At 36.5% G+C, this 12,111-nt stretch overlaps 1 protein-coding gene across 1 annotated transcript in view; it reads left to right on the forward strand.

The window, feature by feature from the left end:
* LOC150098992 (uncharacterized) overlaps positions 1-12,111 on the forward strand; it is a 700,419-nt gene that overhangs the window by 592,823 nt on the left and 95,485 nt on the right. The window contains exon 39 of the mRNA XM_090405788.1: positions 8,744-8,851. Coding sequence (XP_090261914.1) covers positions 8,744-8,851 — 108 coding nt within the window. The remainder of the gene's footprint in view (positions 1-8,743; positions 8,852-12,111) is intronic.

The following is a 12,111-nucleotide window of genomic DNA, read 5'->3' on the forward strand; positions in this document are numbered from 1 at the left end:
GTCACCCGTAATAATAATAATAATGATGGCATGAAGATAGCCATGAAGGATTGGGTCAAAACACAAGCTATAGAATACTTTGATTAGGGGATACAAAAACGTTTGCTCCATTATGGCAAATGTCTCAGTTTAGGGGGAAAATATGAAGAGAAGTAGCTGACAGTATGTGTAAACCTGACAATAAAATATTGTAGTTTGAAACACATCTCGTATTTTGGGCCATTCATCCTTCAACATGATCTGCCAGTCTATTTATTATTGTTGGATGTACTGGTCCATTCTGCACCCAAATTTCATTTCAAAGGTGCTCTACTGAGTTGTGACTAATGTGCAGGCTAATAAAGTTCTTCCCTGCATAATTTTTCTTCAAACCATGACACCACATTAGCATCTGGGTATGATTCAGTGCACTGTTGTGTTGAAAGAGACATGTTCTTTTCTATAAAATTGACACAATGTAAGAAGCATTGCATATTAGTCATCATTCATCTTTTCAGGTACTACAAAGTTCAGAGTCCATACCAGAAGAGCTGCCTCTAGATCATTACACTTCTGCCACCAAACTTCCTAGTTTGGATAATACACTCAGAATTAGGTATGATGTTTACCAGGCACTTGCCATTCAGTTAGAATAGGATATTATGTGATATGTCACTTTGTAATATGAGCATCTGAGTTTGTTGCCACTCCATTGACTAGTAGGCACTAACACTTCAAATAGAACTGAAGAAAACATAAATCCAAAATGTGTTGCAAAAATCTTAGCACAGAAAACTAAACACAAAATTCCCACATATAACAAAAATCCATCATCTTTACAAAAAAAAGTTTTCTCATCATCATCTACAGAAAACTTCAATCCAGTAACTCTAGATGAAAGTGATGCAGCCCTAAAACTAACTAAAGCATGTAAAGTCCCTGAAATTCATGGCATCCTTCCAGATTTTCTTACTCCTCTTGGCCTGAAAGCAAAAACCTAGATGTCTAATTTCTTCTCCTCAATAATAAATGAATGACTCCTAATGCTTTTGCACAAGTCAAAGATAATGAGTCAACGAAATTATCTCACCAAAACCTAACAAGTCAACTGATGATGCTAACAACTACTGCCCAAGGATTATCTTTTCTAGGATTTCTCCAAAAAAAGAAGCTACCTTACTCAATGAATCAGATGGATTTAGACCTGGCAGAAGCTGCTATGACTAACTCTCAGCCCCCTCATAATCTATATAGAAGCTGAATACTGAAAGAATTTAAAAACAACTACTACCTTCATAGACCTAACATCAGCTTATGACATTGTATGGAAGAAAGGAATACTGTATAAAATAGCCAAAATAATAAACTGCCAAAAAAAAAAAAAAGACTAGAACTATTAGAACAAATGCTCTCTAATAGAAAAATAAACTGCCAAAAAAAAAAAAAAGACTAGAACTATTATAACAAATGTTCTCTAATAGAAAAATAAAGGTTCATCTGAATTCACATAAAAGTAGAACATTTATTCTACAAGATGGTCTGCCACAAGGATCTGCCCCAGCTCTATTCACCTGTACACAAGTGACATCCCTCCAACAGCTAGTTGAAAGTTTGATCTGTGTCGATGACATATCAATCACTACCCATGCCAATACCTTTTGAGCAAAGATCTGAGCTCACTGCAAAACAACTTTGAAACCTGGGGATAATATTCCCTCTAATTTTTGCTGGCCCATTGTGCACATGAAAAACATTTTATGTGCAAGTTTCCAGTCTGACTCAATATGTGTGGCACACATCTTTGTTAAAAGATCTTGTACATTGCATGCTAAATATTTCTAGAGCAATCTAAATGCTCAGCTACTTAATTACTGCATATACATGCAGTTTATAAACAAAAAGTATTTTACATTTGTCCAGCCACACAAATTTAAATCAGTTTGCAATTTTTTCTGCTTTAATTATGACCAGTTACATTTTGAGGATTTAACACAGTAAAAACTGCAGAAACTTTAATTAGAAAGAACTGAATTTAAATCCTGTCTAAATTTGAAGAACCTTTATCAGATCTTTTCAATCAAATGGTGAGTTAACCAGTCTCATACAGAGGTTGAGGCCCCCCCCCCCTCCTAGAGACTTGGACTTCAGAACAGGCAAACTGGCCATGCAGTCACACAGTTCTACAGATATAAAATACTTATCCCTAGATGGATGCAGTAGCAGAATGGCAATTTAATGCAGCCAGTTGGATTCAATTGCCAAAAGCCCCCTGTCAGGAGACTCAATCCATCTTGAATGGATGGAATATGGAAACTTTGCTCTAGAGACATTTTCAAGTCCTGAAGGATTCAAAACTGTTGAAGTCCTTCAGGCCCACTAAATAAGCAAGGCAATGGTTTCAGATGTGTAATGAAATTCATATCCCATCTAAAGATTCTCAAACATTCATGCCCAAGTTGGGCTTCAAAACTACATCCTGATAGTTGGAGAGTTGATATGCTAACCACTTGGCCAATTAGATTATCTAATTAAATCCAACATTTTTGTTCAAGAACATCATCAGGGATCAGAGCAATGCGATTTTCTTAAATAAAGTAATATATACATTGGCACTAGCCTGATTGGCTGAGTGATTAGTGTATCTGCTCTCCAGCCAAGAGACTGCGGGTTCAAATCCTGCATAGGCAAGGATGTTTGTGATTGTCTTCCACTTTCATATATTTATTCACCCAAGTATAGATACACTTGCAATATGGACTGGGTCACCATGGGAGTAATAGACCCAAAACCTCCCATAATGGGAGACGCCTTCACCCTGCAGTGGGTAGAAAAACAGGCTGTTCATCATCACATTGGCATGTGCTGAAATTGTGACTAGCATGCTTGCTAGAAAAGGACACTTAATAGATGCAATATATCAGTACACCACTCTTGAAGCTCTTCATCACGTAAATTATATTCTTGTTTTAATCCTTTAGCCAAGCATAAGCAATGAAGTATATAGTTTATTAGATACATGTACTAGTACTAAGTACTATTCAGAACTTAACTTCCTGCCCCAAACTTATCTGTAGCTGAAATCAAGGTCCTAAAATTGTTGAGAAATAACAACCAGTTTGTTACAACCAAAGCAGACAAAGGTAAAGCTGTAGATAATGGACACCACTGAGTATAACGAAAAAATTTCTCTTCTGTTACAAAATCAGTCTGCTTATCAGGAGATTACTTAGAACCCTACTAATAGCCAAATCAACAAACTTAATTCCTTACTCAATAATGTGAGTGGTTGGGATGAAGAGATTATCAAAAAAATTGAAGACCCGTTTTGGTAGTTCCCCATATTTTTATGGCCTGCCAAAAATCCATAAGGAAGGAGTTCCATTCAGATCCATTGTTGACTGCATAGATGCCCCCTTACCCCATCTATTGCTTAGCTAAATTCCTTTTTAGTTAAGGCCATTTTAGAATTTCTGAAAAAATTAAAAACACCTAATTTTAATATCCAGTCTTTACTTACCAGTGTATCACTGGCTGACACTCTGCAAATGCTGTTCAGAGGAGTTCCCTCCAGACAGTCAAACTGTTTGACTTTGTCATGCACTCAGGCTATTTCATCTTCAGAAACCAACTCTACACAAATTGTAGGAACTGTTATGGGAAGCCCCTTGTTACCTGCACTGGCCAATTTTTTACTTAGAGCATCTTAAGGAATCCCTATTCTCTTCAATACAACCCCAACCTTCCTTTTAGATATGGTATGTGGATGATGTATTTACTATCTGGCTGGAATCAGAAGTTTCACTGCCTTCCTTTTTATCCAAAATCAACAGCCTTCATCCATGCATCAATTTCATCATAGAGAAAGAAAGAAAAGAATGGAAAATTAGCCTTCCTGGATATCTTAATTTCCCGTATCCCTTCTGGAATACTTGCTGCATCTGTTCACTGTAAACCTACCTACCTTCACAGGCTACATACAACAAGATTCAGCACATCATCCAAAAAGTAAGCATCTTCAAATTTTGAGATTATTCAATGCATCATACTAAAGAATGGCTTCACCTCAAGGAAGTTTAAATGCATTCTGGACACTTATAAGCCCATCCTCAAGAACCCTGAACCATGTACACTGAGTCCCTATCCCATACTTTATGTGCAAGTTTTAATTGTGCTTGTGACATAATGAAGTTTATTAGACATTAGAATAAATAAATAAAAAAATTCTTGTAAATATTTTGACCAGAAACTTACCGGTTATCATCAGTGCATCAGCATAATCACAAGATGAAGCTAGTTTACAGAGCAGAGCCATGTGCTGAGCCCAAATTAAGTGACTGAAATGAAAATTAAATTTAGATAATGAACTGAATGACACAGCATCATATTAGAGACCTCTATATATATATATATATATATATATATATATATTTTTTTTTTTTTTTTTTTTTTTTAAAGAATTGAACGACTAAAAACCGAGATTTAAGTAAAAAGTTTTACTATTAAAGCACGACTAGTTTCGGCTTGTAACAGCCTTCATCAGGTGACATTATAAAAAAAAAAAATATAAATAAAAATAAAAAAAATAAAACACTGAAGCTTAAATAAACTATAAACAAGTCGAAACTAGTTGTGTTTTAATATTAAAACCTTTTTACTTAAATCTCGGTTTTCAGTCATTCAATTCTTTTTAAAAAATATGTATGTTAACCGAGTCAATGATCATTCTTTCATATATATATATATATATTAAAACCAGGTTTAAAATAGCTTGGCATCTTTAACATATATGTACATCATATATATATGTGTGTGTGTGTATATGGAAAAATTAGTTTGAATGACTATAATACCGAGAATAAAAAGAATAAAGTTTAATGCTGAGATACTACTAGTTTTGTTGAACAAAATTCAACTTCTTCAGGTATCAAAGACAAAGAATTATGTAAAATAACAGAGACATAATAAAATTACATCAACAGAACTAATATAAAAGGCCGAAGTACAGTTTAAAACAGGAATGCGTGCTGGAATTCCAATTAAAGTTGACTACATGCGAGAGTTGTCACGAGAGCGCTGGTATTGGACAGTGGCAATGTGTGCATCAGAAAGATTGTAGCTAAGGCTGTTGTTTATATGGGATGAATCAAGAGATATTTCTTTAGACTCGACTATTTTCCTTTCGAGCTCATCATAACACCTATGAATATTAGAAGTTTGCGGCCAGTCTACGAGGTGTTGAAGGCCTTCATCCGAGTTAATAGAGAAGAGAACGTGGCTTGAGAGAGTGCTGGCCCTGGTCCTATTGTACGATATGTCTCTCCTGTGTTCCTCAATACGTAAAAGGATAGATTTAGCTGTTTGACCATAATATGGTTTGCCACATTCACACAAGATCTTGTAGTCTCCTGGATACTGGAAAGGGAGATGTTTTATTTTAGGTCTACTTAGTATTGATCGAAGTTTTGGAAACATAGTGAAACAAGTTCTAATGTTGAATTTCATAAGAATTTTTGCCAGTATTTGGGAGAGAGAGCTGATGTATGGTAAAGATATGAATGCTCTTGGGGAAAAAGAATCTTGAATAGTAGGAGAACGATGGTGAGAGATAAATTTATCAATTTAACATTATCTACTGAGTAAATATGTACGCAAATAAATAAATAAATAAATATATATATATATATGTGTGTGTGTGTGATGTATATTATTATTATTATTATTATACAGGCACCTCCATGGAATCCAAAGACTCATCGTGGGAGACCCAATCTATCCACACAATTTGTCATACCTCTCCTTGAACCCATTAACAGAAAAAGCACTGACAACCACTCTTTCTCCACTCTTCAAGCAAAAAATCTAGTCCTCACACCCCTACTGACCACACCTTTACTCATCTTCCAGGGATGACCCCTTGTTCTGGTCCCTCTAGCCAAGTGCTGAAACATTTCACTTGCATCAATCCTATAAAATCCTTTAAGCAACTTAAATGTTTTGTCATATTCCCTCTTTTCTTCCTATCAACCAACCTGCAGTCCGCACACCTTCAATCTAGTTCTCATAAGGCACATTCCACAGGCTGCTCACCATCTTGGTCATTCGGGTCTGAATCCTCTCCACCACTTCCACATCCCCAAGAAACCCAGGAACTAGACTTGAGCACAGTAATCCAAATTTGGGCATATTGAGGCCTTATAAAGAGGAATTACAACTTCCTTATCTCTACTTGTTAATGTGTTCTTCACTAGCCAAGTAATCTTATGTGCTACCTTAATATGTCCCTTAAATTTTAGCTCTCTGTCTACCATCACCCCTAAATCTCTAGCTTCATCTATTTCCTGGAGTACAGCCCCATCAATATGATACACAGCTTGTAATCTAATTATCCCAAAATGCACAACTTGACATTTCTCAACATTAAACTGACAGCCTATTTAAATTGTCCTGCAAGCTCTCCACATTGATTAACTATTACTCTACTTAATTTTGCATCATCTCAAACAACTGAATATTTCTTTTCAGGTTATTTTCTATGTCATTTATGTATAAATTAAACAGCAATGGTCCCAGTGCTTGAACACCTTGTAGTCACCTGCTTTTGCCTCGATTCTGTCCCACCATATCCACTTTTTTGATATCTGTAGAGCAGCCACCCTTTTATTCACTTAACACAAGTGTTTCATGTGGTTATTCTGTAAAATGACTTTGCAAAATCCAGCATAATCATCATGTAGCCATTTCCTTTATCCACCTCAGCTGTTATTCTATTATAAAAAGTTAGTAAATTACTAAGGCATGACTGACCCTTCATAAAGCCATGTTGACCCTCATACAGTATCATATTTTTATCTACCCATTCTTGAATTTTCTTTTTTACCAATTTTTCTAATACTTTTACCACAACGCCTGATATACTGATTGGTCTATAATTTGCTACTATAATCTTAGAACCTCCCTTATGCAAGGAATAATTTTGCCCTCTTTCTACTCCCTTGGAACCCTACCAGAGCTAGAGCTAAGACTTAAATAAACAGCTTAGTCAAAGGCATTGCCAGTTCTCTTGCACATTCTTGCAAAACCCTAGCTGATATTCCATCTAATCCCAGCTGTATTTACATTGAGATTCTGCAATTCATAAGGACTTCCAGTTCATCCACCTCTGTTCCCACATTAGTGTCTGTGACATAGGTAAAGCAGTAACCTCACTAGGAAGATATATGCTTGCAAAGTGACTCAGTAACTCAACTATTTTATCAACTTCTGTCTCATGACCATCATCATCACTGACTTCAACTGACATCAACATGACTTTCCATAGTCATTCTTCCTCTTACTTTCCACATAATGAAGTTCTATTTCCTTTCTACCATGTGATCTTTCTTCCTTCCAGTCTATATCTCCATAGTTGAAGTCTACCATAATAATCGCTCGACCTGTACTCATTGTACTAATTTGGCAATGCATGACTTCCAGATCATGTGGAATTCCCTGGCCTGTGTGGTATAGATGTATATATTGCTGTACATTATGGGAAGGGTCCAGGCTGGTTTAGCCCTCTATTGAGATCTCATTAGTAGGAGCTAGACCCAGAAGATACTAATACTAAATCAGTGTAGAACCTCAATATCTTCCTGGGTTGATGTTCAGGATATCCATTGAACCAAAATAATTCATCTAATCTAGAAGAGTGATTATATAGTGGTAGTATAATTATTATTATTACGGGTATCTCCATGGAGCCAGTAGACTCATCGCGAGACACCCAAACTATCAAAACAATATCATATCTCTTCTTGAATTCATTTACAGATGAAGAACTCACAACTGAGTCAGGCAATGCATTCCACTCATTCACTGTTCTCCAGGCAAAAAATCTCGTTCTCACACCCTTGTTAACCACTCTTTTCCTTAATTTCCAGGGATGACCTCTTGTTCTTCCATCACTATCACACAGCTGAAATATTTCCCCTGCATCAATCTTATAAAAACCTTTTAGTAATTTAAATGTTTCTATCATATCCCCCTCTTCTCCACCTATCAACCAACCTCTGCAATCCACAAGCTCTCAGTCTATCAATGTAGAGAGCATTTTTTATATTACTCACCAACTTAGTCACTCTCCTATGAACCCTCTCCACAACCTCCTCATCTCCAAGGAATCCAGGTGACCAGACTTGAGCACAGTAATCCAAATGTGGAAGTATCAATGCCTTATAAAGGGGAATAATAACATCTTTATCTCTGGATGTTAGCGTGTTCTTCAATAACTAAGTAATCCTATGTGCAATCTTGGACACCTTAGCAATGTGTCCTCTGAATTTCATCTTCCTATTCACCAACACGTCCAAGTCCCTAGCCTCTTCGATCTCTTGGAGTACCATTCCATCAATGTAGTACACAGCTGGTAATCTAATAACATAATTCAATTTGCTATAATATTATTGATATGCACCAGTTTGTGAGAGAAGAGAAGAAAATAGGTGATAAGCCACTGTACTAATGATTACTCGTAACTTGAATGGATATGGTGGCCAAAAGTTGCCAAATATTTGGGATGTGGTTCTGCTTTATGCCAACAGCACTTGATTGACTCATAGCCAATAAATAAGTACATGGCTGATCGAGAGAATTGATCAGTCATGTTCAGAAACCATGATTGGAAGTAGTACTGTAATGTATATAATTCTTTGTTTATGGTTTTAATATCCATGATTGATTTTTACATGCTTTAGCAGGATATTACATTTAATTCTTATTCTTTTAGGGCTATCCAGGTAAAGAAGGTGCACCTGGTACTGCTGGTCGTGCTGGTGACAAAGGGCCAGCTGGATTACCAGGTCCCACTGGTCCACCTGGTTTACAAGGATTGCAGGTCAGTTAAAAATCACACGATTATCATAATCCAGCTGTATTTATCTTAAATAAAATAACACTCAAGAGTTTTACTTCATACAAGGATGATTAATACTTTTCATACAATCTGATAACAGAATTTATGTAATTTTGAAGTAGTGTACAGTTGCATTATTAATTTTAGCATCTTAGCATGTAAAAAATAATATATAGGATAAGTCATATCTATTCAGATTGGTATGTGATTCTTTTATTGGTAGATTAGCTGTTTGGTATGCATGTACGGTATGCTAAAATATCACTTAGTTTGTTTCTCTCCCCGAACTTACAAATTCAAAAGAGATTTTGTGTACTAAGTTGGACTTGAACACAGAATGTTTGAAAATAAGTATTCATGAAGCTTACCACTGTGCTATATATTTATATGTATATATATATATATTTGGTCTGCACATGAAAGGCCACCAGACCTGTAGCACACAAATGCCGTGTGTGGGCAAGAGGAATAGAAGACAGGAGGAGTCTGTTCACATTTTATTTGAACAGCTGATGGTTGTAATCTTTGGCAACGGTAGAGAGTGGGAAGACTGTTCCAAAGGACAGAAGTAGATGGAATAAAAGAGGAGGCAGTGAAGTTGGGTCGATGAATTTTAAGATAGACTGTAAAAGGGTGTCGGTAAGCAGTGGTTCTTCTTTTATTGATTTTGGAGGAGTGTGGAGGAATAATAGTGGCCAATTCAGCAGAGTACTGTCCAGAATGTATCTGTAGAAAAGGCACAAGGCAGAAACCGAACGTCAATGAGAGAAGAGTTTGAAGTGGGTCTGTAAGACAGGGATCGTTAATTAGCTGGATTGCCCTCTTCTGGATAGAATCGAGCAATCTCAGAGAAGATTTTGGTCCACCACCAAAAATATGGGGGCAATATTCCATGTGTGGGCTGATTTGGTTTTGTATAGAGTTAGCAGATGTGAAGTAAATGTCTTGCCGAAAAAGTACACCAAATTTTTTGTCAGCTGCAGAAGTTATAGTTGAAATATTGTTTATCAGGAAAGATCAGAGGTGCAAGTCAGTCCGAGTAGAGAAGTCTGATCGTGTTTGGATATATCAGTATTACTGACAATAAGAGGGAGAGATGTGATCTCTTTCTTGCGAGTTCAGACAGAACTGAGTTTTGATGGCACTGAAGTTTACAAGGTTGTCCTTGCTCCACTGGGATATAGCTAGGAGATCTGAGTTCAGGTCACTGATTATGGTAGATCTTGAGGATTCTAATACTTGAGCATTAAGGTTTGTCAAATGAAAAGGAGAAATGGAGTGTACTGTCATCACAAACCTATGGATAGGATTAAAAGTCTAATCAGTGATCAGCAGTATGGATTCCACCACTCGCAATCTACAGCTGTTCTTCTTGCTTTCACCCAAATATGGACTCAAGCCATGGAGAAATTTGGAGAAACTCGTGTGGTTGCCCTCAACATTTCAAAGGCATTTGATTGGGTTTAGCACAGGTTTATTCACCAAACTGCCATCCTATTGTCTGTCTTTCTCACTGATAGCTCACTACAAGTCATGTTAGCTTACTCTCCTCAGATTTCCCCACCAATACAGGAGCACCCCAGGGTTCTGTTCTTTCACTCTCTTCCTCATGTATATAAACAACCTGAGAGCAGGTTGTTTATATACATGATGATCAAGTTTCAGAGTGGGAAAGGCAGACAATAGGATGGCAGTTTGGTGAGTAGGCCCCCTGTGCTAAACCCAATCAAATGCCTTTGAAATGTTCTCCCTAATTTCACAGAAGTAAAAGCAATATGATGGTAGTTCGTACCCTACTTAATACTACTACATAAATATCCTACTTATTTGAAATGTACACTTGACCACTTTGAATGTATGGAAACCTATTGTTGCTATCACAGTGCTATGTCATATTGTTTTATCTTACAGAGAGATTTTGTGAGGGCTGTGTAGTTCAGATTTCTCAGTATGCTTTCTGACTGACATATTCCAAAATTGCAGAAATATGTCAGCCAAAAAAATTGAGTGCAATTTTTGTAATGGCTTGCACATTTCTCTTGCTCTTGGAGCCAGTTCTGATATGAAATTATAAACTACTAATACTAAACAAAATAAGTCACTTAATCAAGAACAGTTACAGCTATATTGTGTTATTATATAGTGTCAAAATAATATAATTCTGTTTGCTGTAATATCATTTATATAATGCAAAGGAATAGCTGAGGAAACATGGTATTATTAATAAAAAATAAAAAAAACTTAATGATTTGTCATTAGAATGAGACTCTCAAATATCATCAATAGGAAGAGGCATCTGTTCCAGTTGTTTTTAGGTTCAGATGATGCAGTAAGGTTTATTCACTAAATAAGTGTTTCAACTTATGGTGGTAGCAATGGAGCAAGCTAATTTCAGACCATAGGATATGTAGTCAGTATCCATTCTATGTTGCTCAAGCCCCATTTCTCAGATTCCCTATTAAAAAGTAAACTGTTGTGTTTATTTACAAATGCCAGGAGTTAAATAAATTGAAACAGATGGGATTGGATAACAAACTTCTGAGTTGAATCAGTAACTGGCTATGGAGGTGCAGTATCCCGAAAGAGGAAGGACAATTGTTGTTCAGTTAGTATATTAATGATATTGGAATGGGTTTTACTGGCGATATACAGCTGTTTGCAGATGATACAAAATCAGGGAGAGCTATGCAGAGGCAAGAAGATGTTATGGCCTTACATGAGAACTTGAATAGATTGCATGAATGGGCAGATAAGTGGAGCTATCAGTTCATTGTTGCAAAGTGTAAGGTTTCGAAATCTGATAAGCAACTATGGAAGGCAAAGTATGCACCTTTCGGGGAGATTTTAAAGGAGGTAGAGAAGATGAAAGATCTGGGAGTGGTGGTGGACAAGGACCTGAATTTCAGGAACCATATTGCGCAAGTGGTGAAGATGTCACATTGAATAATGACAATGATGGCGAGGATTCTGACATGCAGAAATAAAGAAGTTATGATGCCATTGTATAAGGCCTTGATCAGGCCTCATATGGATTATTGTGCATAGATTTAATCACCAGATTTTCTTGCTGAGGAGGATATGCTAGAAAGGGTCCAGAGAAGATTCAAAAAGGTGATTGGCAGCCATTGGAATGTGGAGTATGCTATGATTTATTCATTGACTGGTTTTTTAGCCTGAGAGTGCCTTTCTAGCTTTTTTTTGTTAAGAAGGAAACCAACTCCTGCTTCATGCTTGGTATCATG

This window comes from Typopeltis vanoorti, chromosome 15 (assembly GCF_054136105.1).
Source record: "Typopeltis vanoorti isolate ZY-2024b chromosome 15, IOZ_Tvanoo_1.0, whole genome shotgun sequence".
In the NCBI taxonomy this organism is placed as follows: Eukaryota; Metazoa; Arthropoda; class Arachnida; order Uropygi; family Thelyphonidae; genus Typopeltis; species Typopeltis vanoorti.